The sequence below is a fragment of the Andrena cerasifolii genome, chromosome 9, assembly GCF_050908995.1.
Source record: "Andrena cerasifolii isolate SP2316 chromosome 9, iyAndCera1_principal, whole genome shotgun sequence".
Classification (NCBI taxonomy): domain Eukaryota; kingdom Metazoa; phylum Arthropoda; class Insecta; order Hymenoptera; family Andrenidae; genus Andrena; species Andrena cerasifolii.
The window spans coordinates 541,602-569,295 of record NC_135126.1 but is presented as its reverse complement, the minus strand read 5'-3'; the positions used below and the strand labels follow the sequence as shown (position 1 = coordinate 569,295).

Genomic DNA, 27,694 nt, shown 5'->3' with positions numbered 1-27,694 from the left:
GTCGATAAACTCAAGTAAACATCCATAAATCTGGTATCTCAGAAAGATACATAAAAAAATGCGTTGTGTATTTGTACCAAATATGTAAAAAAATTCAAGCATTGTACGGACGAGTGGCACTTGAAATGTATTCAGTGCAAAAAGAAATATACACACTGCAGTATCTATGGACACGGTGCACGAGGATTATTGCGAAGTCCGAACTTTGTCTCGCTCTGATTCGCGATAATATCTTTCTCTCGCTGATAACTGCGCCGCATTTTTGGCAACCTTGAAACGACATCGTTGATAGAACTGTTCCATTCGATTCGAGTACAGCTCTTATTGCTAGAATTCAATGGCGAAATGGATTTCAAAAGCTATCCTCTTTGAAATATTGACTTCATACCTACCTTTTGTTACTGTGAATCAAAACTTTAATAAATTTTAGGTATCGCAGACTCAAGGTTTAATCAATTTCAACTATCGCAAGATTCAGATTTTGACAATTTCGATTATTGCGAACTCAAATTTTCGATGTATTAAAAGATGGGAAAGCGGCATAAAGCTGACTTTGTTCCTATGCGCCTATAGAATCCCTGCAAATCGTCGGTTGCAATCGATTATTTGTTTATTGCGGACATACTTGCCTGTATAAATTTCCATAGTTTTTGCGAGCCGTTTTTCTCGGTCGTAGGTGCTGGTGCATACGCCCAACTAGCTCCTAAAATAGTAAAGTTCAACTCTATGGTCGTGCGGCACAAGCTGTGACATGCTTACTGATACAAAGTTAGTAATGTATTAGATATTACACAGCCTTACGTAAAAGGAATATCGTGGAACGATTTAAATGTAATCAATAACATTATTTCTACTTATAGCATCATAAATGATGGAAGTGATTAAATACCCGAGTGAGATATTTAAGTAATCTTAAATTAATCATTTAAGAAGTCGATGGTAACGTTCACATCTCGCTAAAAAGACGAAACAGCAAAAAACTAAGTAATTCATTGTTTCCCGATGGATTAAAGTTTCCTGTAAAATATAAAAGAAAAAGTCTACCAATTATTTTAAAATGTCGACTTATTTAAATCACCCACCACAGTTTTCACGACAAATTAATATTTTCGCGCTTGCCGGTACAAAACTTTTCCTTTTTAAAGATTTTAAATTTAGTCCCTTTTAATGTGAACCAACCAAGGAAGTAATATCACATTTTTTTTCTTCCTTGTATACAAGAAAGTGTAACGAAAAATAAACTTTACTAAAAAATACCTTACAGAGGGATAAAAGCATATTAAACATCCAATATATTTCTATTATAAGTAAAAAGTAATAATGCTCTTCCGAGTAACTTTAACTCTCCATAACCATAATAATTCTTAGAACCCTAATAGACACAATTTAGCAGGAGCATTATAATGTCACCCACAAAAATTTGATTGTAAAATTCATTAACAGTAACTTTAACTCTCCATAACCATAAAATTCATTTTACAATAAAATTTTTGTGGAATGACATTATAATGCTCCTGCTAATTTGTGTCTATTAGGGTTCTAAGAATTATTATGGTGATGGAGAGTTAAAGTTACTCGGAAGAGCATTATTACTTTTACTTATAATAGAAATATATTGGATGTTTAATATGCTTTTACCATTCATGGTCGTGATTCCTGTATTACAATAGGGGAGACCGGGGCTAGTTGATACGATATTCTGTTTTCAATTTTTTCAATTTTTATTTGAATTAATTCCTTAACAACAAATATGCCAACATATACTTTGGCCCTTCCCTTTTAATATATAATAAGCGAAAACTTGAGAAAATACATACAAACTGAATGAAAAAATGTTACTTGGACGATCAATTTGGACGTATCAAAACTATTTACTGTTTCTCCATATAAACGAAAACAGTTAAAAAAATGATTGTTAACGTCAAGGTACATAGACGTACGCTGAATTGTACACTGCGTTCCACATTAGACCATACTCGTTTCGCGCTGGCATACACTGTTGATTGGTAGTAAACCCGCAGGGAAAGTGCTAAGACCAATCGCGTGTGTCAGATCCGTGGGAGCTGCGCAGAACCGTCGCAAATCGGTAGGGGCGTTGGTACACTCTTATATGGAACGCAGTGTAGTAAAGATTTGAACAACAAGCTTCACATATCTCGCTCAAATGGAGCTATATATATAAGATGTCGAGATAATTCGTCTGTATCAACCTGCCCTGGTCTCCCCTACTTGCATACAGAACTTTGGCAAATTAGCACGTGCAGTATAAAACACAAATAATCTGATGTGTCAAAGTCACACATTGTTATAGAGGGTTGAATTATTTTACCAACGTCAGATGCTTCACACTCTGCTAGCCAATGCTTCCTACCTCCACCCCAGAAAGCTCCAAAAGCGTCGAGACCCCTTTGGACACAGGCTGCAGCAGACGAACTGTGTAATTCGTGTGCCCACTCGATACGTGACCGTGGAAAGCGTGTGTGGGAGGACAATGGCAGCCTGATAGTAACTTAAACCTGACCGTCGTCGTTTCGACGATTGATCTAAACGCTGAAACTTTGACGCGAATCAGCTATCACGGGCACTCAAATCCTAAAGTGTCCCCATAACGTACGCTTTATAGCCGTACGTGTAGCAGCCACTGTATGTTCAATGAGTCACTGGAAAGCTTCCCGCTCGTGCTTTCCTACACGTATTTACACGATATTCCACCCAGGAGCTTCGAAAGTTTTATTTATGGCCTTATTAACGATACCGACGTGGATCGAATGTGCCAAACCGCGCGTAAGTCGCTAGACGGAGGAACAATTGGGTCGCGGGTGTCGTCGCGTCTCCCCGTCGCCAAAAGTGTCTCCACAGTTTTCTGAAACCACCACCACGGTGGACATCGGCCAGATTAATCCCATACGACCCACATAAAATTGCTGATTACATCTTCTTCCCTTTTGTTCGTACATATGTAAAGGGTGTCTCACGGTGTACGTTCGACAAACTTCTCCCACGTGTTCAGCAAGTCATGCACTACAGGCCTATTTTCTGTTATTTCATACTTATAAAAAAAATCATATGAACTTATTTTTAACAATTTTATTGCATTTGGTAGTTATATTATAAGATATTATATATTATAATTATAGTCGAATTAACGAAAGAAGGCACCTTGGGACCGGGGCCAGAATTTGCGACGTTGCCGCTACTCCAGGCTCGCGATTGGTGCTTCCCCTACGCGGCTCCCTACGCCTTGGCCAATGACTTTCGAGTACTTAGTTGTGGGCCTAGAGTAATCGTTGTCCTTGTCGGGTGTATATTGCTATCGTCTTCCAGAGGGCGCACCCAACGTCCTTCCCATGGAGATTTGCCAGAGTGTCGAATCTTATTGGCTATTGCGGCACGCGCCATGCAGAACGAATGGCGGACAAGTCGAGGAATACAGGCTCATAGGATTCTTATTCTATTTAGCGTCATTCCACCTCAAATCGATCACTTTTTACACTCGATGTCAGGGATTTTGTTCAAACTGAAATACTAGGTAGGGATTTCAGTCATCACTTTGCTGGTTTTGGATTTGTTCAATTTTTGCCTATTTTCACGAAACCGAGCTGTACTTGGGAATTTTTATCTCGGAAACTCTGTATCGCATTGACTTCATTCTTTTCTCATTTTAATTTAGAAAATGAGTGCTATTTTAATACGCTTTTTTTATATTGAAAAAATAATTTTATAATTTTGAAAATTATAACCAGAGTTTTATTTTGCAACATTCACGTACCAAATATTCTGTTTTCGAGCATGGAATTTTTAAAATTAACGTCAGCATGAGCTGTTATTAACCGATGCAGAGTTTCATTAACACACTTGACCCCGTTTCAGGTAAAAATATTTTTCTCTGTCGATATTGTTTGTAGACTTTATTGAAATAATATGGGACGCGAAATATAGGGTCAACTGCCCGCAATAACTGAGCAAGAGACGACTATATAACTGCGGCGTTAATGTTAATGGTGTTATCCTTGGGTAATATTTTTAAGCCATGTTTAAAGAAACGAATTACTTTTAAGCCATGTTTAAAGGAACGAATTCCTGTCGGGAATGAAATGAAAAATAGTTTTACAATTTCGAAACTTTATTCTGAAAGATTAATTCTTCTCGATTAAAATAAAAGAAAATTAACGCAATGCTGTTGGTAGTTTTCGAGATAGAAATTCGTAAGTACAGCATCTTTTCACGAACATAGGCAGAAATTGCACAATTCAAAATCCTACATTTTGTAACCAAGTTCAAAACCCGTTAAACAATGACTTAAACCTTTCCATAATTTCACGTGATTCACAAAATACATAATGCATTCTGACCAAAGTCTCTAAAAATGTGATTGATTTGGCGTGGAGTGACTTGTAGATGAAGGAATCTGTTTTATCGAGCGAGTGAGAGAGACACAGTTGCGCTTGAAGATAGAAAGAGACGTCCGATCTGCTGCACAACGTGGCAACGTCGCACGAAGTACGGAGCGGGCATTGGGTCTCTCATGAGCCACGCGCGCCGGCCTACGGGCCGCCCAGGCGCCTCCTTTCGTTAATTCGACTATATATGTATAATATATATTATAAAATATATACCCGAAAACCTTGAACAATATAAACTATATAAAAAAAATAGATTATACAAAATAAAAATCCGAAATCACAGAATGTATCTACTGTTCATATTCAGGCATAATTCAGGATGAAAATAAGCGGCAGGTTCAATTTAAATTTTTTAACATAAAGTATATCTCCAGAAAAACTTAAAAAAAGTAATAATAATTACGCGAAGTATATGAAAACGCCGAGAACGGAAAAGAATATTATCAAATAAATCACAAAAAATAGAAGATAATAATAATTACAAAATAAGAAAAAAGATGAGAAATCAAAATAAGCAAGTACATAAAGGTGCTTTCAGACAAATACTTGGCGTGGCCAAGTATTCTCGGATCTAGAGACGCGGTAGCGTCTCGACGCCCAGTACATGTTTCGACACCCTATATATGTCGACTGTCGCTGCCGTGTGCCAGCGGCGGTGGCCACGATGGAAACACCGGTTCTCGTTCGATTACCGAAGTTAAGCATCGTGGGGCGCGTACCGGGGAAAGATGGGTGACCGTTTTTCTCCTGGTGCGTCGCTTGCTGCTGGCAACTTTACGGGTAGGTTTCCCCGGTTGCGAACGTATATAATTCGTGACCATTACGGCCTGCCCAATAGCAAAATTTCCTTACGGTGATCCCATCGAGTCAAGTCGTGGTCTTTCAGACCTCACTCTGCTTTCCGTCTACCCTGTGGCCTGCACGGTGGTATCCTAGAAAGAGTTTAAATGCTCACTCCATCTTGCTTGGTTTCAATGCTGCTATAGAGGAAACTCTGAGGCGCAGCATGTCAGTCGGACCTTGAATAAACCGACACTATCTGTCGCTGCCGTGTATCTTTACTCGAAACCACGGGGTAATAGACAGGTGTTCCGACTCCTGTCCAGAATGTGTGACTTTTTCGTCCTAGTTCTTCTGGCGGCCGGCAGATTTCGTGGCTATTGTAAAGGAATTTACATATATATACAGGCCTGGTATGGAATTCCTACTCGTAGTGTAAGGGGAACACGCCACTCAAGCACGTGATGACCCCGCGACATCAAACCAATCGACGCCAAGGTAGGATTTTTCTGACAAACCCAGTAATACCATTAAAATCTCTACTACCACAATCTTATTAACACATATGTATATGCCTTCTAAGCCACGACGCCTCTCGCGGCGGCCAGGAGAACTAAACAGAAATCGGCACACAAAATCGATGGAGTAAAAGGTACAAAGTCGGAACACCTGTCTATTACACCGTGCTCCAAACACGGCTATTCCAACCTTACCTGAAACTTACTTCATTAATATCTCATCACGCTTGCAATATTTTCTAAATTTAAAGGCATTTTTCTTATGTAAACCGCATATAAGCTTTCGAATAAGACCAAATTCAATAAAATCGGTCCACGCATGACAGAGATATCGTAATATTGTCTCATGGATCAGTCGGAAACGGTAAGATTTTTCTTCTTCTCCGGTCAAAATTTTCGTCGACATATTACGTATACGCGTTATACACACACCTTCAGCCAAAGGAAACTAACACATGTTTCGTTCGTCAATCGCTATCTTCACTATGCAATATATTCCAAATATTGACAGCTTACCGTCAAGTTATAACCTGGGGAGTATCAAATAAGATACGTTATCAAAATTTGAGATGCCACGTGTTTTTATAAATATGTATCGTTGTACCATTGAATTGCAACCAAAATGCAGTCTCAAACACAATTTAAGTTGCCGAAATTTGAATTGCGACATGTTTGTGTATCATCAAATTGTTGTTTATTTGTAACTAAACTGAGGATTTTATGTATATGTAGATAATCGTAGCGTAAAATGATGCTGTCACCTGTGCCAGGCTATGTAACTATGTGCGCATCATTTTGCAGGAAGGATTTCGTATAGGGGAATTACGAACACCTAAGGGAAAAGTTAAATTGAAAGAAAAGTATTGACTCTAATCAGATTTACTTTATAGATAATTGAACTTTGGTTAATTATCTACAAAGGCAACACAACGAATTATACATAGATACTTTAATAAACAAATCATCTTCTGAAAGAAAAACAAAACTCTTTCTGTCCGCGATTACTCTTAGCTAGCGGGGTAAATGTGAACGGTTGCTTAAGGGGGGAGCCTGGTGTAGCGGATCGAAGAAATCGATTTTTTTTTGTTGCATAAATCAATAGTTGAACATCATGACAATATGTTCCCAAAGCCGCAAAACGGTTCCTTAAGGGGGGAGCCTGGTGTAACTAAATGAAAATCGAGGCATTTTTCGGGAATTTTTTTTAAAGAAAGTATTTGATAGACCTTTCTGAAACTTTCAGGATATTGTATTAACAGGTTAAGGTATATAACAAAAAAAAAATATTAAAAAAGAGCGGCAAATAACGAAGTTATGCCCAGTCCGTTGGCGACGCAATTATTGCACTGCGGGCAACGTAGCGTCTTTTGGTTTCATCTGAAACCAAAAATCGAACAATTTTCTTTCAGTTTATGAGTGTACGCACAGAATGAAGAAATTTGAAACTTAAAAGATGCAAAATGAACAAATGGCGGCCTCGTGAATAAAAAGTTCACTGTTTTCAACGAAATTTTGCCTTAAATGTCTAAAAAAAAGTTATTTATTTAAACAATATCATTATACTAATAACTTAGCTCTGTGAAGAAAATGTTCACAAATATCCGTGCACAAGGCCAAGTCGATTGGTTGAATATTTTTGGACTAATATTGCCCGCAAAGTGTGAAACTGTCGTTTCGAGAAAAACGCATTTAAAGTTTTGTGGTAGCCTGGCGCTCCGTATCAAAATCGGCTATATCCGCTTTAATTTTTCGAATTCCCTTTTGCTGCTTTGGGAACATATTGTCGTGATGTTCAACTATTGATTTATGCAAAAAGAAAAAAATCGATTTCTTCGATCCGCTACACCAGGCTCCCCCCTTAAAGTACTTTTGATCTTTACTGAACACTGGTTTTCTTCCATGCTGTGGGTCTGACACAGTCTTTCTTCTTGTTTGATCGAATTTTGGTTGCTCGTGGGATTGAATATTTATTTGCTGCCAGACCGATTGAAAGTCTTGTATCTTTAACCTCTTTCACGGGTATCTCAAGATCTTTCAACGAATATGTTCTACGTACAGGGCCGTTCCTGGCGGGGGTGCAGAAGGTGCTCCGCACCTGGGCGGGCAAACGTAGGGGCGGCCGCAGGCCGTTTATTATATGTAAAATTGTGATTAATAAGAATAATAATCGAAACTCTTTTGCATGATAACTATTTAAAATTATGAATGTATAGATATAAAAGAAAACACTGCATATTAAATTCTTAATTAAAGAATCTTTAATTAATAAGGGTGGCAATATTGTTTTTGCACCTGAGCGGCCAAAACCCAGGAACGGCCCTGTGTACGTATATTCGTCCTAATATAATTCCGGAGTACTGGATACATAAAAAGCTTCGAAGCGTTAAGAGAAAAGGGTAGATGACATCGTCCGTGATAACCCCAAACACGCTGTTCGCAATTACCCCAAATGGACAGAAGTTAAGAAATTTCAAATAAAACAAATACGAACATGTATATATACAAAGTGATCTCGTGATTTTATTTAGAATTAAGTAACTGAACTACGAAAAAATTATACTTTGTTGGGTAGTATAGTTTTAATGCACTATAGACTCAAAATACTCGAGCGTAAAATTATAAGAAAAGCTACGAAAAACATTTCGCGACCATTATCTCTGCAGTTGCGCGCAGCCTTCCGTCGTGACAGTTTCCTTAATTCTAAACATAGCTAATTACATCATGTAACGATATCGCGGGAGGACAGGACCGCGATGTTCGGGTTTACCCTGCGTCCGCAATTCCCCCACTCTCCCTTACATACTTATTCAGTTACTTTGATATATGGACCCTTTCGATAATGCATGAATTTAATCACTATTTCTTGAACTATTCATATAATACATATACTAGATCGACAATGCGGTGCGCATGGTTTGTTTTCGTAGTTGTTAAACTTGCGTAGAATTTCTCCTTAATTCTGACCCGTGATAAAACTCTTCATTGCTGTTGATGATGAACCTTTGTAATTTATAATACTAAAAATTATCTGACGTCATTCCCTATGCAAATTATCTTTCTAAAAAGAAGTGAGATCCCCATAAAAAAACTCCAAAAAAGTAAAAGAAATTACGCCAAGTACAGGAAAAAGTCGAGGACGGAAAAGAGTGTTATCAAATAAATCACAAAAAAATAAAAGATAATAATAATTACAATATAAAAAAAGATGTGAAATCAAAATAAGCTGGAAGTACATATAAAGGCGCTTTCCAGCAACGTACAAAGGCGACACTAAGAAGCGAGAAACGAACAGTCGGAATTAGGGCTCTGTTCACGATACGGGCTCAACGCCGGCCCCGACCAGCGAGCCGTTAACGAGGAAATACTGTATCACGCTATCTCTGTGATGCGTGAACCGATTTTATTGAATTTTGTCTTATTCGAAAGCTTATATGCGGTTTATATAAGAAAATGCCTTTAAATTTAGAAAATATTGCAGGCGCGATGAGATATTAATGAAATAAGTTTCAGGTAAGGTTGGATTAGCCGGTTTACGAGTGAAGATACACGGCAGCGACAGTCGACATATATACAGGGTGTCGAACATGTAGTTGGCGTCGAGACGCTACCGCGTCTCTAGATATCGAAAACAAAATAATAACGTTATTAACCGGAATTTTTATTTTGATTATATCGTTTTCACTCCCGCAATATCGATCCGTTTCGTTTCTACATAGAAATCGTTCTTTTCGTTTATCGTTTTCGTTCCGTTGCGAGTCCCTGGGTTTTAATGCTATAGCTTACATCGTAATGCCTATGCATCAGTTCTTGGCGTGTTTCTGGCTTATTTTATCGTTGCTGCAAATCTTTAATTTCATGTGTTTAAGTAGAAGTGAAGTTAAAGAAATTTCGACAGTCTTACCAGTATTTACCGGCTATATTTCATATTCTAGTTACTGGACCAGAGTGACCGTATTTCGAGTTATATAATTTTATATAATTTTGTTACGCCTTCTCCTCCTCTCACATTTCCGTACATTTCCCAGACGAACAGAGCGACCAAAAAATGAGGCCTTTTTTCGCCCCTTTTGGTCCCACGATTTTGGAACTGAATTCTATGCTAAACGATACCTTATGATGAGACATCAATCACACGAAAAGAAGTGAAAATTCGCTAGCGCGTCAGTCCACTCGCTTCGATGTACGGACTTTCATGGGAGTCCGATAATTTAAACAATTATTCCCAGGGGTTCTGCTGACTGTATCTCAGAAACTAATTGTCACCCCAACTTGAAAATTTCGTGTGATTGATGTCTCATCATAAGGTATCGTTCGGCATAAAATTCAGTTCCAAAATCGTGGGTCCAAAAAGAGGCGATGTCTTGGAACGACCTTACCTACTCCATTCGTTGTTCACAATCGTGTCATGTGCGTTTGATTGAAAAAAAGTATGAATACCGATAGAATTAATTAATTATCGACAGTCCACTGTAATTTTTATGGGTAAGGTGTTTGGGAAAGGTGGGACATTTTTTTGCAGAACAGGAATGTAGATATAGGCGAGATATTTAATCTCGGAGAACAGAACTGATATCTGTTGGCATTGACGATAACAGCTGCTTTTAATCTGTCGTGGCGGAAGAATGTTTCTTTTCGTCGCGCAGATGATAATGAAAGATATCGAAACGCGGAAGGTAAAGGATGATCGAACGTTTGAGTAAGATTTCTCTTGGTTACAGGGCCTCTCGTTGTCGGACACATTTTATCTGCACTTTCACTAGTTGCGCGTAACGATGCATAACCGCGGCGTTTACGTAAATACCACTGGAGCCAGTTCAAATTGTCCACCTGAAAATAGTTCGCTCGAAAGCGGCGTGTCGCCTTTTCCACGTCACATTCCGGTTACACAGTTTTCCTGGTTTTCTTCTGGACCTCTCAACAGGCATTGCACAGGATCAGGAGATTGGTCCTCCAGTGTTATAAATAAAAAGATATTTTTATAAATATTGTGGGATCAGGAACCCCCACAAGGGGGAGCCCCGAACTTACAATTAGTTTCTTAAGGGGGGATTCTCGTGTAACAGCCCCCGCAATTTATGTTTTTTTTTTTGAAAAAATATTGTTGATATTGCATTAAACTCTTTTGAGATATAAGGAGGCATCTTTAAACTCGTAAATTTTTTTTTTAATGACGATCCTTCTTATTATTTATTAATTATTGTGGAATCCTGTTAACCTCTTCGACGATGCTTGCGTCAGGTGTAGCACCTGTCACAGTCATCTGATTGCAAAAAGAAGAAAATGTTCTTAAAGTTAAAATAATTTACGCTGGAGCTGGACCTAAAATTTTAATTTTTATGTATAATACTTTCTTTCGTCGATATATAGAATAATATGAAAAATTTGTCTAAGGAAAAAACTTAATTTTTCTTTGAAACGCTATATGTACCTAACTCTTTCAATTTTTCATTTTTTCCCTTTAAAGTGCACCAATCCCAGCGTAAACTATCTAACTTTAAGAAACTTCTATTTTTAAACGATTTTATTCAGCTTTGATCCTCTGTTTGTTCGTTTGTTTAATGTATGTATGTAGCTATGGTTCAAATCTGGCAACTCAAATTTAACCCACTTCCAACTATCCAATTGTCTTGAAGCTTAGCAGGCGTGCGTAGTTTGGATGACAATATTTTTTTTTAAAAAATTAACCCGTGGGGATGAAAAAATTACCCACTCATCAATAAATATAACCCGTAACCACAAATCTAAACGACTTGAAATCAGCCACTCGCGTTCTTTACGAAAACGACAAAAAGCCGTTGCTGTTCGGGACGCCAGCCGCATCGCGATTACCGAAAATACACAATTTATCGAGAAATGATCCGTCACGTATGTACGAATAATGAAACTAAAACTTTGCAGGCTTGTAAAGAAGTCTGAGTTGTGAAAGGTGAGTCCACAAACACTGAAAACTAGAAAATAAAAAATATATAAAAAAATTATGTTAAACGATTTAATTAAAAATGCACTAAAAACTAAAAAATAATTCTTTTCTTGTACTACAACTTTGTAGATGTTAATATCACTTTAAATAAAATCGCGAGGCACGATATTTCATAACAGGATATGAATGAATTTTTATATTATATTTGAATTATTTAAACTGATATTAACACACAAGGATTATTTTTTAGTTTTTAGTGCATTTTTAATAAAATCATTTAACCCTCTATGAGTCCGTGTTACTTTCAAGTCACATGCTACTATTATACATTTTATTAAATAATTCAATTTCTTTTCTACCCTGTGGCGTATACATCTTGTTATATAATGTCTTCTTAGCAACCAATAACATTCTTGGCAACTGTTATCAGTTCTAACTTATAACTAACTAAATAAATAAATAAATAAATCTAATTCATTGTTAATCTGTATTTATAGGTTGGTATTTGTTGATTTTACATTACAAAAAATAATTCAGAGTCATGAAAAAAATTTGGCCCATAGAGGGTTAATATAAATTTTGTTTCTATATATTTTGCAGTCAGATGACTGTGATAGGTGCTAGACATCCCGCTAACAGGACATAAGAAAATATTTTCTTCAAATTTAATGATGCCTTCTTATATCCCAAAAGAGTTTAATCCAATATGACCAACAGTTTTAAAAAAAAATTCTTAAATAACAGTTATTTTGGGGGCTGTTTGACGAGAATCCCTCCTTAAGGGAGGTTCCGGTCTAAAAATCGACTTTTTTTATTTTATTTTTCAAATGTTCATCCTTTTAGGAATACGTGTTTAAAAGGATTTGTTGAAATTCATAACATTCCCGAAGTTATAGGCGTTTGAGTGGCGACAAATGTATGGGTAACAACAGGCCACTCGGCGCTCACGTAAAACTTTAAACGCGTTTTTCTTGAAACAGTGTTCTCAAAATCGGTGGGACTTGTATCTCCAACAGTTATTATCCGATTCGACTGATTTTTTTTTATTTTGGAGAATATACTTCTGGCTATGGGGGAAATCAGAAAAATTGAAAATTTATAATTTTTAAAAGCGTTGAAAGGACGAAAAATATTGGGAAAAAGTGATTTCAAACTTCGTGTCGTTATTTTCTAAAAAATGTAGTTTTTTATTTTTTTTCTGCCCCCCCCCCCGCCAGAAGTATATTCTTCAAAATAAAAAAAGTTTCAGTCGAATCGGATAATAACTTTTGGAGATACGGGTCCCACCGGTTTAGATGAATTTTTTGACGCCTCGACTTGAATGACTCCCCAGTGCCGTTTGCAATGATTAATTATAAAACGAAATAAATATTTTTATAATTTAAGACATGCTTAATATAATGCAAAAAGTTACGTTAAATTGTATATTGTAGTTTTCCTTTAATTAATTTCTAAAGATCACCTATTTTTATTGGCTCTAGACTGGAACATCCTCTTAAGGGTCCATTCTACTTGGCCGATCGAACAAGAGGCCTATGTTCATGATTTTTTTCCAGAAACTATTGTACGGATTTTAAAGTTTTCTTTCGTTAAATATTTATTATTCCTTGCAGGATAGAATTATATTTTTCATACACGAAAATCATTGAAATCGGTGAGGTAAACTCTCATCGGTATAATAACCAAGCATTTATATTAACGAACAGTTTTCATATTACAAAATAATTGCACATGTATGTAGAAATATGTACATAATATATATTTACTTAATTATAATAATTTTTAAACAATTTTGCTTATACACAATAATATGTTGTGATTTCATTTATCGTAAAATTCTGTACAATCGTTACAAGAATCGGTTCTATAACCGTTTTGGAACATATATAGAACCAAAAGAATAACGGTTATAGAACTGATATGGGAGCTGATATAGGAACCGTAACTTAAACATATACAGCCTGAGATTTAGGTTCTTTATAACAGTTATTCCGAATAAAGGTTCATCATAACTGTTATAAAGAACCTAAATCTCAGGCTGTTTATGTTTCAGTTACGGTTCCTATATCAGCTCCCATATCAGTTCTATAACGTTATTCTGTATAGAACCGATTCTTGTAACGATTGTACAGAATTTTACGATAAATGAAACCACAACATATTACTGTGTATAAGCAAAATTGTTAAAAAATTATTATAATTAAGTAAATATATATTGTACATATTTCTACATACATGTGCAATTATTTTGTAATATGAAAACTGTTCGTTAATATAAATGTTTGGTTATTATACCGATGAGAGTTTACCTCACCGATTTCAATGATTTTCGTATATGAAAAATATAATTCTATCCTGCAAGGAATAATAAATATTTAACGAAAGAAAACATTAAAATCCGTACAATAGTTTCAGAAAAAAAATCATGAACATAGGCCTCTTGTTCGACCGGCCAAGTAGAATGGACCCTTAAGAGGATTATAACAGTTATTCCGAATAAAGGTTCATCATAACTATTTCAAGAACCGAAATCGATATAATAACGGTTTCAAGCCCTGCTTGTGCCTGCTTTAAGGTGGCCTTAAAAAAGTTGGAAGGGCGATAAAGTTAAAAGCTCCAGGGACACATTACCGCACGAAACTTATTACACACGTCCATTTTTGTATGCATCGTATGCCCCATATACGATAAAATCCCCAGACTCGTTTAGGAGAAGCAAAGAAGAATTGCTCCAAATAAGCAGATGCGTCAGAGAGACAGACTGCAGCGAAAGCTCAGCGAAAGGGCTGCCGCAGCGCCCCTAGGGAAGATTAAACACGCGCGGTGCATTTCACGTCACGTAATCGTCGAGTGGCCCTCGAGTCGGGCGAATAACCATCCAGCGAAATCCACTTTTACACGTGTCCTTTTTCTTTAATACATAAAAGAAAACTGTGTTACAGCATGTCCCGGGGAGCAGCGAAAGCTTCTGGTGTTGCTTAATCCGAAGTCGGGGCCCGGGAGGGGCCGAGAAACGTTCCAGAAGAGAATCCATCCGATCCTGTCCGAAGCCGAGAGACCTTACGAGATTCACATCACCAAGTGTTCCAATTACGCTCGTGAGTTCGTGCGTACGAGGGATATTTATCAATGGAGCGGCCTGCTGATGGTTGGGGGAGACGGTATCGTGTTCGAGGTAGTGAATGGGCTTTTTCAAAGGCCCGATTGGGAAAAGGCGCTCAGGGAGCTGCCCCTTGGCGTGATACCGTGCGGCTCGGGCAACGGCTTGGCGAAATCCATCGCTTACGCTAAACAGTAAGTCCCATTCAGTTTGGTCCTTAGCTGCTAAACTATCGATGGTACTATCGATAGTTATCGATGGTCCTCAGTATCGGAAACTATCGATGGCTTATTTTCACTATCGATAGTTATCGGTATTGAAAATTGTGGGTTCATATCCGTGCAGTCCCACATAGCACAGACGTCTTAAAGACGTCAATTGTACGTCCGTTTTAGGTCTGGACGGCTTTAGGACGTCTTTAGAAGTCTGTGTGCTATCTGCGGTTCTGAGCGATTTGGTTAAGAACTGCTACTAAAGCTGATAAAGCATTAAACTGGAAAAAATCATTTTTATCCTAAAGAAATGATTTCTATTTAGCATAATAATAACCAAAGACATCTATAAACATTCGTTAGAAAAACATCGATGGTTTCGATGTAGATACTTACATATCGATCTTCAAATATCGATTATAAAAACATCAATGTATCGTTATCATCTCTGCTTCAAGTTTAAATTTTATTGTAAATTATTATTGGAACTCAAGGTTCGTAATACAGTTATTAAATTTTGCAAGATTAAAGAAAAGGATGTTAAATTCCATGTACATTCTTTTAAGTCAGTTAAAAAAAAGGAACAGCTCAAATTCAGAATCTAAAAATTAATTTATAATATTATTACTTGTATTAAAAATAAATTGTTTTACACATATTTGAAAAGTGGTAATATCACCGACCATATACATATATAGACGGAGCAGAAGCTGGGACTATATTATTACGTGTATTAAAAATAAATTGTTTTATACATATTTGAATTATACTCATTTGTGATAATAAATCATACAATCACTATCGATAACTATCGATGGTCGATGATCCAACTATCGGAAACTATCGATAGTCAGCACTATCGATAGTTCTCCACCACTTTAGCATGATGCTTGTTACCTGTATCTTTGCTTATAATTGGAAGAGCATATTCATTATTCGCACGTTCATACTGGACCATGGTGCCCCATCAGCATTATGGCTCGGGCTTACCCACCACCAGAGTTGGGCGAAATGTAATCTAATTACAAATTACGATTAAAATGTAATTGTGTAATTGATTACAAGTAGTTGACCATAATTTTGTCAACTACCTAAGTCCCAAATTAACGATTACAGAAAATAATGCGTAATCAATTACACAATTATATTTTAATCGTAATTTGTAATTAGATTACATTTTGTCCAACTTTGCCCACCGCGAAGAGTCAGGGAGGTAGAACTCGCGATGGGGATGTCTATCGTGTTGGGCATTAACTAAATGAAAAATTATTTAAATAAAGGATCGAATAAAAGTTACTTTAACTTCAGATTAGTCGACGAGTAAAGTTAACTTTATTCGACACATGACGAATAATTTTTTTAACTTTTATTCGTTATTGGAAATTTTTATTTAAATTAAAATGTTGGCCATCTCTGGACACCGCGCAGTTTATGAAGCACTACTGTATTTTCGCAGATACGGTTCCGAGGATGTCGTCAGTTTATTCTTCAGTCGCTCATACGCGAGTCTACATCACTGCTTGGAATTGATAGTGGCATAACTTAGAAAATGTAAATTTTACAGGAAAGACAGTTTAAAATTTGCATTTGACTCATAGCTGAATACTGATCACGTAATTTGTTTAAATTGACATTTCTTAAGTTATGCCAAACAGCGATATGCGGGTATTTCCCGTCGGCTCCTCGCGTAGATGATAGTGGTACAAGATAACTGCTGTGAATTGCATTGCTGTTTGATGGAATTATCGAAATATGGAATTGTTAACGTATCGTGGTTGGAGATGTAGAGGTTTGGACATGACAGTGATATATCCTTGTGTACTAGGATTCTCTATCAGTGCTCCCTATCATTTTTTGGAGGTGTGTATTCTTGTGAACCGTAGTACTGTTAGTTGGAATTACCAAATTGTGGAATTATTAAAATATTACAGCTAGGTATGTAGAAATTTCAAAAGCACTACGTCTTTTATAAATGTTTCCTTTCATTCTTTTGAGTTGTAGAGTTAACTATTCTGCACTACATTACTACTAGCTATCATTGCCAAAATGTGGAATTATTACAATATTTCAGTTATTATATAAATAATAGCGGCTTGAGATCTTGTAAGTACATTAGGATCCCCTATTAATATCCTCTTAAATTTTAATTAAATTCCGTTAGGTAAGAAGGTATCAACTCTTTCACTGTTTAGTCGATACGACGTGTGGACAAGTTTGGCTCTGAACTACGAAGGAAAAAGAAGGAAATAAGTACGAAACATAATCTCGAATTTGCATAGTAAATGAAGGTGATTCAGACTAGCGAAAAATGCAAACTTTTCTATCATACTTTGTCATTTTAATGAGCTGCGAAAGGGTTAAGTAGGCAACGTCAGGGGGGAGCCTGGTATAAGGTCGTAAAAATCGTTTTTTTTTTTTGCATAAAGGAATAGTTGAACATGACGTAAATTCGGTTTTTCTATGGAGCAGCAGGTGACTCATGTCTACCAGAAAACTTTAAACGAGTTTTTTCAAAACGGCAGCTTTACAATTAGCGGGGAATGTAACTAAACAAATATTCAACCGATCAATTTGGCCTTGTGCATAAATATTTATGAACATTTTCTTCGTAGATGCCAGCTTCTATTGACATAATGATATTGTTTAAATAAATATCTTTTTTGCACTTTTAAGGCAAATTTTCGTTCGTAAAAGTGGCTGCCATTTGTTTAATTTTGCATCTTTTAACTTAGAAATAGGTTCGTTTTGTGGGTGCACTCATTAACTATAGTTTGATTTACTAAAGAAGGCGCCTTGGGAGCGGGGCGAGAACTTGCGATGTTGCCGCTATTTGAGGCTTGTGATTGATGCTTCCCCTACGCCTTAGCCAATGACTTTCGACTACATACCTGTGGGCCTGGAGTAATCGTTGTCTTTGCCGGGTGTAGAGGGTCATCGTGTAATCTTGCAACCTGCGCTCGGGCGAACAGGTAATATGGCAACAGCGCCTCACGGACGTATTCCACTACAACCATGCACCAGCCTGGCATTCATGCCCGAGCTTCGAAAATTTTAGGATGGTCTCTTTCAAATTAACGTCGCAAGGAGCTACATTTTCGGAATTTTCCTCCCCGGGTTGCAGAATTTGGGGCCTTTTTCATATAACTTTTGAACTATAAAAGATATCGGAATGTAATTTGCGCCGAAAAATGAGGAAAAATTATTCCCTCTTAATGATGGGTAATTTAACACATTTTACGTTTACTTAATTTTTCTGTTATCACTTTTTTAACCATAATTGCTGTGAAAAACTTTTGCAAACTGTTTATTTGTTACTGTATTTAATGCTCTTTTTAAAATTCATGGTGTTGATAAACAATAGGCTAGCTGTTTCTGTACCATTACTTTGATAAATTGAGAAATTAAATTTCTATTCAATTATGTATCTATTAGTTCTGCAGACCTCAGAATTTATTGTTCTGGTCTTCTTTTTATGATCTTAACCTTAATGCAGTGCATGCACAGTTCGGACGTAAGGGGTAACTAATCGGACGTGTCTTTGATTGTAGTGGTGTTTGAATTTTTTTCTAGAATTTTTTAGCTTCTCCACGCCTATACCGGCTCCCGTTAATGCCTTGTAACGATGTGTCATTACTGTGGCTTTTACACGCAAGTGGCAAAAAATCTCTCCGTACAGGGGTATAGCACCGCGGTCAACATTGTCGTAGCTAAAATTTTTTAAATTGAGACGGGTACGAGACTAGTCGACATTGTTTTCAAACCTCGTTACAGTAATCTGGGGTGAGAGTGGTAAACCGATCATAAAAGCGGGTGGCTCGCTTATCTGAGCCGGGGAATTCCGAATAGCTCTTTGCGAAGTTAATTTGAAAGAGACCGTCCTAAAATTTTCGAAGCTCGGGCATCACTGCTGTCCAGCAGTCACTGGCAGCTCTCCGAACGCCAGGCCTGTGATGCCAGATCGGGGACGGGTTCCCTCGAGATTTTCCCCCACCTCGCGCACACTACGCCGGAGCTGCGTGTCCGTGAGCTCGGCGCTTCGGAGTCCAACTCACGGACACGCTGCTCCGGCGTAGTGTGCGCGAGGTGGGGGAAATTCTCGAGGGAACCCGTCCTCGATCTGGCATCACAGCGCCAGGCTGGTGCATGGTTGTAGTGGAATGCGTCCGTGAGGCGCTGTTGCCATATTACCTGTTCGCCCGAGCGCGGGTTGCAGGATAAAACGCTGACCCTGTATAGTCTAGTGAGACAGATATTTGTGTTCCTTGTCTGACCGTCCGCCATTGCTCTGTTCACACTCCAGTTAGGATAGAGCTGAATGGTTGCGCTTGAAGATAGAAAGAGACTTCCGATCTGCTACACAACGTGGCAACGTCGCACGAAGGACGGAGCGGGCATTGGGTCTCTCCCGAGCCACGCGTGCCGACCTACGGGCCGCTTAGGCGCCTTTTTTTTAGTAAATTCGACTATAAACAAAATTTTTTGATTTTTTGGATTCTGATGAATCACAACAAACACTAGGTACGTTGTCCACCGCGGAACAATTGCGTCGCCTACGGACTGGGCATAAGCCCTTATAACTCTGTTATTTGCCATTCTTTTTTAATATTTTTTTTATCTACCTCAATCTGACAATACAATATCCTGAAAGTTCCCGATTTTTTTTTTTGAAAATGCTTCGATTTTCAGCTGGCTACACAACGCCCCCTTAAATATTTTAGAGCAGTGATTCCCAACCGGTGGCTCGCAAAGTGTTTTCTGGGGGGTCGCCACGGTTTCTGTTTTTTTTAACCTTAAAAAAGAAAGAGGTTCTCAGTTCGATGTGTTTGTATGTACGTTAGTATGTATTATGTTTGTCCGCGAATTTCTCCGTAAGTACTGTACCGATTTTCGTGAAACTTCGTAGTGGTTTAGCTTCAATCAACTTAGGTCATGGAGAGAGAATTATCAAAATCGGTAAAGTAGTTTTGAAGTTACATCCAAAAATAAGAAATCTGATTCATTCACCAAATTCATTATTAATATTACGAGCAACTCTTTTTGTAGGCCTACCCATATTTTTTCAAAATAAATGTAGTTATATAATTTAAACAAATAAAAAATAAGAAATTTAAAAAACTTAAATCCGACTTCAAGAAAGTAAAAAAATGCACCAAAGTTACATCTTTCTAAGGCACATAGCATGCATAGATTTGTGTGATCGAAGAAGAACCAAATAAAATGAAAATGGTAAAATTGAACGATGGGAATAATCCTGTGACGATCTACAAAAGCAAATTGATTTTGTTCTGGCTACAATAAGATTCATAGGATTTGAAAGAGACCCTGGTTCCTGATTTATATTATCTTTCTATTATATTTTTTGTCTTGTTTTAAATAACGATGCAAATTGAATTTCAGTCGAATCATATTTTATATTTATACAGAGTGCAGCCGAAATAGTACCTACATTTCATCCGCAATTGTGTCACATTTACTGCTGCATTCTGCAAATTCTTGCCAGGTGCACGCGCACTCCAAAAAAAATTCAAACTCCATTTCCCCGACACCTGAGCCTGGCACGAAAAAATGTTAACCCGCACTTTTGACTTACTTTTGCACAAGGAAACACTTTCTCTTCGATGTCACCAGCATTTCGGACGCGCCCTGTATACAAAGCTGAGATAGGCAAAAGTTCTGTTTGAATAAAGATTTAGAGTGGCGATTAAAAGTTAAAACAATTATTCGAAATATATCGAATAAAGTTAGCACGGGTTAACGGGTGTATGACGAAACTTTCTCTTTTATTCGACATCGAAAATTTGTATTCAAATAAAATGTTTGCCGAATGAGGAAGAAATATTCATCGCCCTTTGTATTACAGCCTGAATAATATTATTCCGTCGCATTGAGCAGCATTGCAGTGCAGAAGGTTAATCATTCAAATGCAGGCGGCATAACATCGTTTAATAATCATCATTGTTGTCAATTCATCGTGCAGATTGGTACAAATTTCGTGATTGGCAATCTGTGGCGCTCGAACGCGTTATTTTGTTGCAAACGTGATGGCGCCGCTCGGTTCAATTTCACACGATGATTATCATCCCACGGATTTCGCAATACGCCAGGAGTTTCTATTATTTGCGAGACACTAAAGAAGAATAAAATGCACCGCGACGCGTGGAAACGGAATTATTATTTTCCGCGATTCATGGTAATAGCTTCGATTAGTAAGCTGCAAAAATTTCCATCCTCGGCGCTAGGAATGTCCAGGTTTACCTAAAGAATCATGCGGGTTTTCCGCGTAACTCGACTGGCAGCCGCTTGCTTCACCGAGTCCAACAAACAGTCGCAATTTCAAAAAGTTTAGCAGTAAAACTAACTAACGTATAAATATAACTGCTGCAAAAAATACGGTTCTTGTACTGAGACGCTGACACACATATAAGACGTATATCAGCATCGCGTTTATTTTCATGAAAGCATTGGAATTTAATAACAACGCGATTCAAATTATTGCTTCATATCAGCATATTATTCCTTAATAGATTTCTTAGTAAAATCTCAGATTAAAGCCGGGAATCCACCGTGAAACTATGCTATGCTATGCCGTGCTACGTTTTAAAAAGAATAGCTTCGATACATTCTTATAGAACCGTTTCCACCAAAAGCTACGTTAAAACATAGCATCGCATAAGCTCAGCTTAGCTTCCCGGTGGATCCCCGGTTTAATGGAGATGAAATAAGAGATGAGAAAGAGACTAATAAATTACTTTCATTGACCCGTACCACTGATAACAGAACACATTGCTTCGATGACTTACAATTGGCATCAAATAGCAGAACATGGGCAATGTAATGCAAAAGAAGATTGCGGTGGAAGAAATCTCTTAATTGAACACTCGTCAATCATTTTCAGAGTTAATGTCACTTATTATAGAATATCTTTCCGTTCTCTTAATTAAGTATATCAAACTGCAACAGGTCAGAAATAATGCGGGGAGGGGGGCGGATTGCTGTTTTCAATTGCTATCAAAGTAATTTGAAAACAATTCATTTCAGTGTCTCGATATCGACATATTTATCGCTCCCGGCGTGTTTGTCGCAAGATTAAGTATGATCGTGATGAGAAGATCAGATTCTTCACAGTCTCAAGTTGGTTATTACGACTTTAATGATACTTAAAGAAACGCGATAAAGTAGTTGTGAATGAAATGAGTCGTAATTAAGGTTACCAAATCCAAAAATGGAAAAGAAGGACAATCTAGTCTGAAATCGTTTGAAAAGGAGCACACTGTAAAATAAAGCCAAATTTTAGATATCAACTTTTATTATGTAAGAAAACATTAATGTTTACATTAGAAAATATTATATTTATAAAAATCCATGCAACTTGTCGAGCTTTTCTCAAAAATCGGCAGCTCTGAAAAGTATGCTTACATAACCATATACAGTGGCGGACGAAAGAAAGTTTACAACTTTTAAAATCGCATTACTTAGAATTGGACCAAACGATATGAAGTTTTTATGAGAAGCTAGAAGGATTAGTTTGCTAAGTGACGTGTTTCGTCGTTTTGAAAAAAAAATAGTAAAGGTCGTTTTTAAACTTTTTTTGATAGCCTGTAATGAAAATTCAAAAAACCCGTTTGTAGATTGAAGTAAGTTGTATACATGCCTAAAATTTCATCGAAATCGGTTAACGTTGCTCTGAGCTATAACCGATTAAAGATCGCAGAATAAGGCCGAAAATCGTTGATTTCGAAAATTTCGCGATTATTTCCTAATAAATGTTAGAAGAACATTGCTCGTCGCACAGCTTAAGGTACGTTACAATGGGATCCAAAAGTTATTTGATCGTCGAGTTCCGCAATACATCAAAAGTTGAAATTGTATGGAAAAAAGATGGATTATGCTGTTTCATAATTATGTAAACATCCAATTCAGATTTCACGTGAAAAACGAATTGTAGAAAACATTATTAATATTTTTGTTTATAACTTTTTTCTAATTGTTTAAACAATTGATAAAACTTTTACGCTTTGATATATCTAATTAAAAGAAGTATCTTTTGTCTTGAAACTTTTTTTCTATACCTCACAGATTGCGTGTTACAAAATAAAATAATAAAAAATAGCCCAATCTTTAGGGGTTAACCCTCTAGTGCATAAATTTTTAATTCAGTTGGAAAAATTAGACTAGTCTAATTCGGGGATGAATAGACCGAATCCGGTGTCTGTTTTCAATCTTGTGGTCGTCTGGGCTCTCCAGGGCAGCCTTCTGGGTCACCGCCTTAAGGCGGGATCATGTAGCAAGTACAAAAAATGTAGTGTTTTTTTTATAAAATAAATACTTTATTTTTAATGAAAAACTATGAAAAAATGTTTAAAAAAATATAAATTTATGATATAATAGAGAATTATTTTATTGTGTATTGTGAAATTTAACAAAGCACAGAAGAAGCGCGAGAAGCCATCGCGAGCCAGCCTAAGGTCGGTATCAGATATATTGGGCGGTGAGTTCATTTTAGCGAGCAACGATCGGGGAGAAATCAGCTACCACCATCTGACGACCGTGGATTTGTCAATTGGAGTTGCATGGTCCCCGAAGGGTATGGTGAAGTAACGGGAACGCTGCTCGGCTCCGCCTGAACGTAGCCGTATGGCTGTTATTTATTCTGAGCGTAATAGATGTGTGCCTTACGAAGCTATGCGTAAACCAATACGAGATGAAAATATCGAGAAAGAATCAATCTGCTGACCAATAAAACTCCTGAATTTTTTCGGAGCTAACGTACACCTATTCTGATGTGTGTATTTATACGCTAAGAACTCGGTTTGGCCTACACGCTGGAGCTTGGCGCTATCCCCACCACTTCTGATTCACTCTTGTTCTGCGAAGACGAGAGCGTGATGGAACGAGAGCGAGTGAGAAAAGGAGCACCGAGGCAGACAAACGGTGTGGTGGGAGAATACCCCTCACGAAACGCACCGGCCAATATATCTGATACCGACCTATAGTCATGACTTCTTTATGTACATACCATTTTTTATACAAATTAATTATATTTTACATCATAAAGCACAGCCTATATCCCTTCTTGTTGTTCAAGGATACTGTAGTTAAAATTTCGTAATAATTTTTTTCAGTACTTTTTGAGATTTTTGTGAGCATACAAACAAAAGCTGTGGCTTTATATTAATAGTATGATATGATATATGTGTGTATATAGGTGCCAAATTTCATGAACAAAGAGCGAAAAGGTGCACAAGTAAAATTTTCACGCATCAATTATTAGGGTGATAAACTAACACCCTGACTAACTTAGGATGATCCACTAACAGGATACCGCCTTAAGGCGGCTACCGGCCAAGCCTCACTTCACAGGTGTAAATTATTTTTTGCTTTCAAATCTTTATTCCATTCGATTGATCACTACACAAACTAGTTACCAATATTTTTTTTTTAGCTGCACGGTGTCGGGAAATATTTTATTCGATTTTTTTACTTTCACAAATAATTTTCGCAGCATGCTTAGCTAAAAAATGCACTTCAAACTAGATTTCTGTCAAATCGAAACGTCAGATTGGCATGTTTTTTAGGCTCATATGTGTAGCATGGCAATACTTTTAAGGCTGGCAACTGAGAATTCTGAAGAAAAAAAATTATAGGCGCCCAAGTCCTGGATTAAACAGGTGCCCGCTTTAAGACAGGCGTATGCACTAGAGGGTTAATTTCACCCCCTTGGAGTGAATTTGGCCAGCAAAGAAATTGCGTTGTAATGAGGAGGAAATCCGCTACATATCCACAATGTTTCAGAATTTTTTGAATTTTCAGGTTCGGGATCTTCCCTTGTGAGTAGGCCATGAGTCAGCCGTGAGTGTTGAGAGAGTCCGACCGCCGCACAGTGGGCCGGATTTGAAATTTGGCGCCTTTTGGATCTTTTCTTTTAGATATCGGAATAAAATTTGCACCAAAAAATAGGAAAAAATTATTCCTTTCTAACGATGTATAATTTCATATTTTTTACATTTATTTATTTTTCAATTTTTTTAAGTTACTTGTGATGGAAAATAATAATTCTGTTTATTTGGTACCTTATTTAATGCCCTTTTCAGTAATTTAAATGGAATGTTCGGGAAACTTTTCGTTTCCAAATTACAAGGAAAAGTCGAATAATAAATGAATGCAGCCAAATATCGTTTTGTTCAAATTAAAGACCAATTTTTTGCTCTATACATCATCTTCTATTAGTAAGTAATGTAAATGATGTGTTGAAAAATAATTCTGTATTAAATTCTGAATTTCCGATATTTTTTAAAATTGACAAGGAACATCTTTCAAGTCCCAACGAGTCCCAACTTCTAACCAATTGAGGGCTCGGATGCAATAAGGGGACTAGCGCTCGAAAATGGGAAAAATTATTGTCCAAACGTTAAGAAGTATTGGAAAATTAAATGTTGTTAAACCGAATTTTAAAAAATATAGTGTTGTAAAGCCCGCCACGACACACCATTTTTCTATTTACACCTTGTTTATCCAATCATTAGTATTCGAGATAAAAATTGTAAACAAAAAAAAATTCTTCGACCAAAATCATTATTTCTTTAAACATAAATTGCGATAACTTGAGTAAATATTAATGGATCGTTATGAGACTCGAAACATAAAACTCAGAAAACTCTAGCGAAGCCGTGAAATGTATGCACAAATCTCTTATGTTAAAAAATGTAATAATATTTAATTTAAAAGTAATACTGGACATAACCCATGTCTTTCAACGTTCCCCGTTAAAAAGTATCGAGGGAATTTTGAGGTACATGTAACTTGCAGCGACAAAGTTTTTTCTTAATGTACAAGGAAGTTTTTCACCAATTTTCACACTGATTAATAAATAATTATAGAAGATATGACGATATATATAAATCCCGCGCGGCACCAACAGTCAGTAACTGCGTACAATCGCGTCACACTGCAAAGACATGGCGTTCTCACTATTATATATTACAAAAAAATATTGCGATATTGTTTTCGAAATATTTAGTAACATTTTTGTTATAGTATTTACACGCAATACTTACAATATTTACACTGTTTTGTTTACAATATTCTGTTCTTTTATAAATTTTTCTTTTTCTCCTTTTTCCTATCTTTCCTTTATCATTTTCGTTTTGCTTATCTTTTCTTCTTTATACAATTTATTTTTGATTGACGTCGTACTTAAAAATTAAAAAGGAGAAAAAGAAAAATTTATAAAAGAACAGAATATTGTAAACAGAACAGTGTGTTTTTTAAAATTCAGTTTAACAACATTTAATTTTCCAATATTTCTTAACGTTTAGACAATAATTTTTCCCATTTTCGAGCGCTAGTCCCCTTATTGCATCCGAGCCCTCAATTGTAATATTTTCAGTACACCCTCCTTTACATGATTATGTAAAAACCACATCCTACTCCGTCCTACTTTACAAATTATCACTGTTTAAAGCGCGTCGTGCGACGCGCTCGCGTCCGATATCGGGACTCCGCGAGAAACTCAGAAACTCTTCTAAGGATCTGTTTACATTTCAGGCACATGAAAACAATACTCGAAAACATTCCAGAATTACCACAAATGAAGACGTACTTCATATATTGTTAATAACGTCCGACTCATACACATCGACCTTAAGAATAAAATCATTTAAAAAGAAAATTAAACCACTAGATCCTGAAGCTGCAGAGCTGATACTGAAATAAAATAAAGATACTCAACTATCAGCCTGTTACTTACAACACGAAATGGTAAGATTAGTCAAATTACTTTTTATATTTAATAGTACCTATTAAGAGCGAGAATACAATTTTAGTCGAAGGCTTATCTGCACCATAGCATAAACAATTTCATGTGCCAAAAATCTAAACAAATCCTTAGAAGCGTTTCGTTAGAAGTTGGGACTCGTTGGGACTTGAAACATACTCTTTGTCAATTTTAAAAAATATCGGAAATTTCCTCACTACATTGAGAACTATTTTTCAACACATCGTTTACATTAATTACTAATAGAAGGTGATGTTTAGCGCAAAAAAATGTTCTTTAATTTAAACAAAACGATATTTGGCTGCGTTCGTTTCTTATTCGACTTTTGCTTATAACTCGGAAACGAAAAGTTTCCCGAACATTCCATTTAAACTACTGAAAAGGGCATTAAATAAGGTACCAAATAAACAGAATTAATTTTTTTTCTATCACAAATAAGTTACAAAAATTGAAAAATAAATAAATAAATAAATGTAAAAAATATTAAATTATACATCGTTAGAAAGGAATAATTTTTTCCTATTTTTTGGCGCAAATTTTATTCCGATATCTTAGAAAATAAACCAAAAGGCGTCAAATTTTAAATCCGGCCCACTGTGCGCCGGCGTTCTTTTAATTTGAATAAAAAAACACATGATCGCACACGCTTGGATAACACGCTATCCTCTTGCTTTGTATGATATTCGTCCGTGTGCGATCGCATGTTCTTCGCGACGAATTAAAAGAACACCGACGGCCAGACCCTCTCGCACGCACGGCCTACTCAGTGGCCGCTTGGAGGCGAAGTTATAATGCGCGATCTGTAACCCTAGACGTAATGAACGGTGAAAGAATGGGAAAGCTTCTTTTCTTCGCGTTTAGTATCTAATAAAAGATTAGTCTCAATTTGTATGACAGCTTTGTCCCTTCTATAGTCAGAGCAGACTGTCTTAGTCTACAGTTGCCTTTTATTGCCAGTAATTAAGAACTCCAAAAGTGGCTGAAAACG

General features: G+C 36.8%; 1 protein-coding gene across 1 annotated transcript in view; it reads left to right on the top strand.

Moving 5' to 3' along the window:
* Sk2 (Sphingosine kinase 2) overlaps positions 1-27,694 on the top strand; it is a 47,822-nt gene that overhangs the window by 13,384 nt on the left and 6,744 nt on the right. The window contains exon 2 of the mRNA XM_076819346.1: positions 14,564-14,915. Coding sequence (XP_076675461.1) covers positions 14,564-14,915 — 352 coding nt within the window. The remainder of the gene's footprint in view (positions 1-14,563; positions 14,916-27,694) is intronic.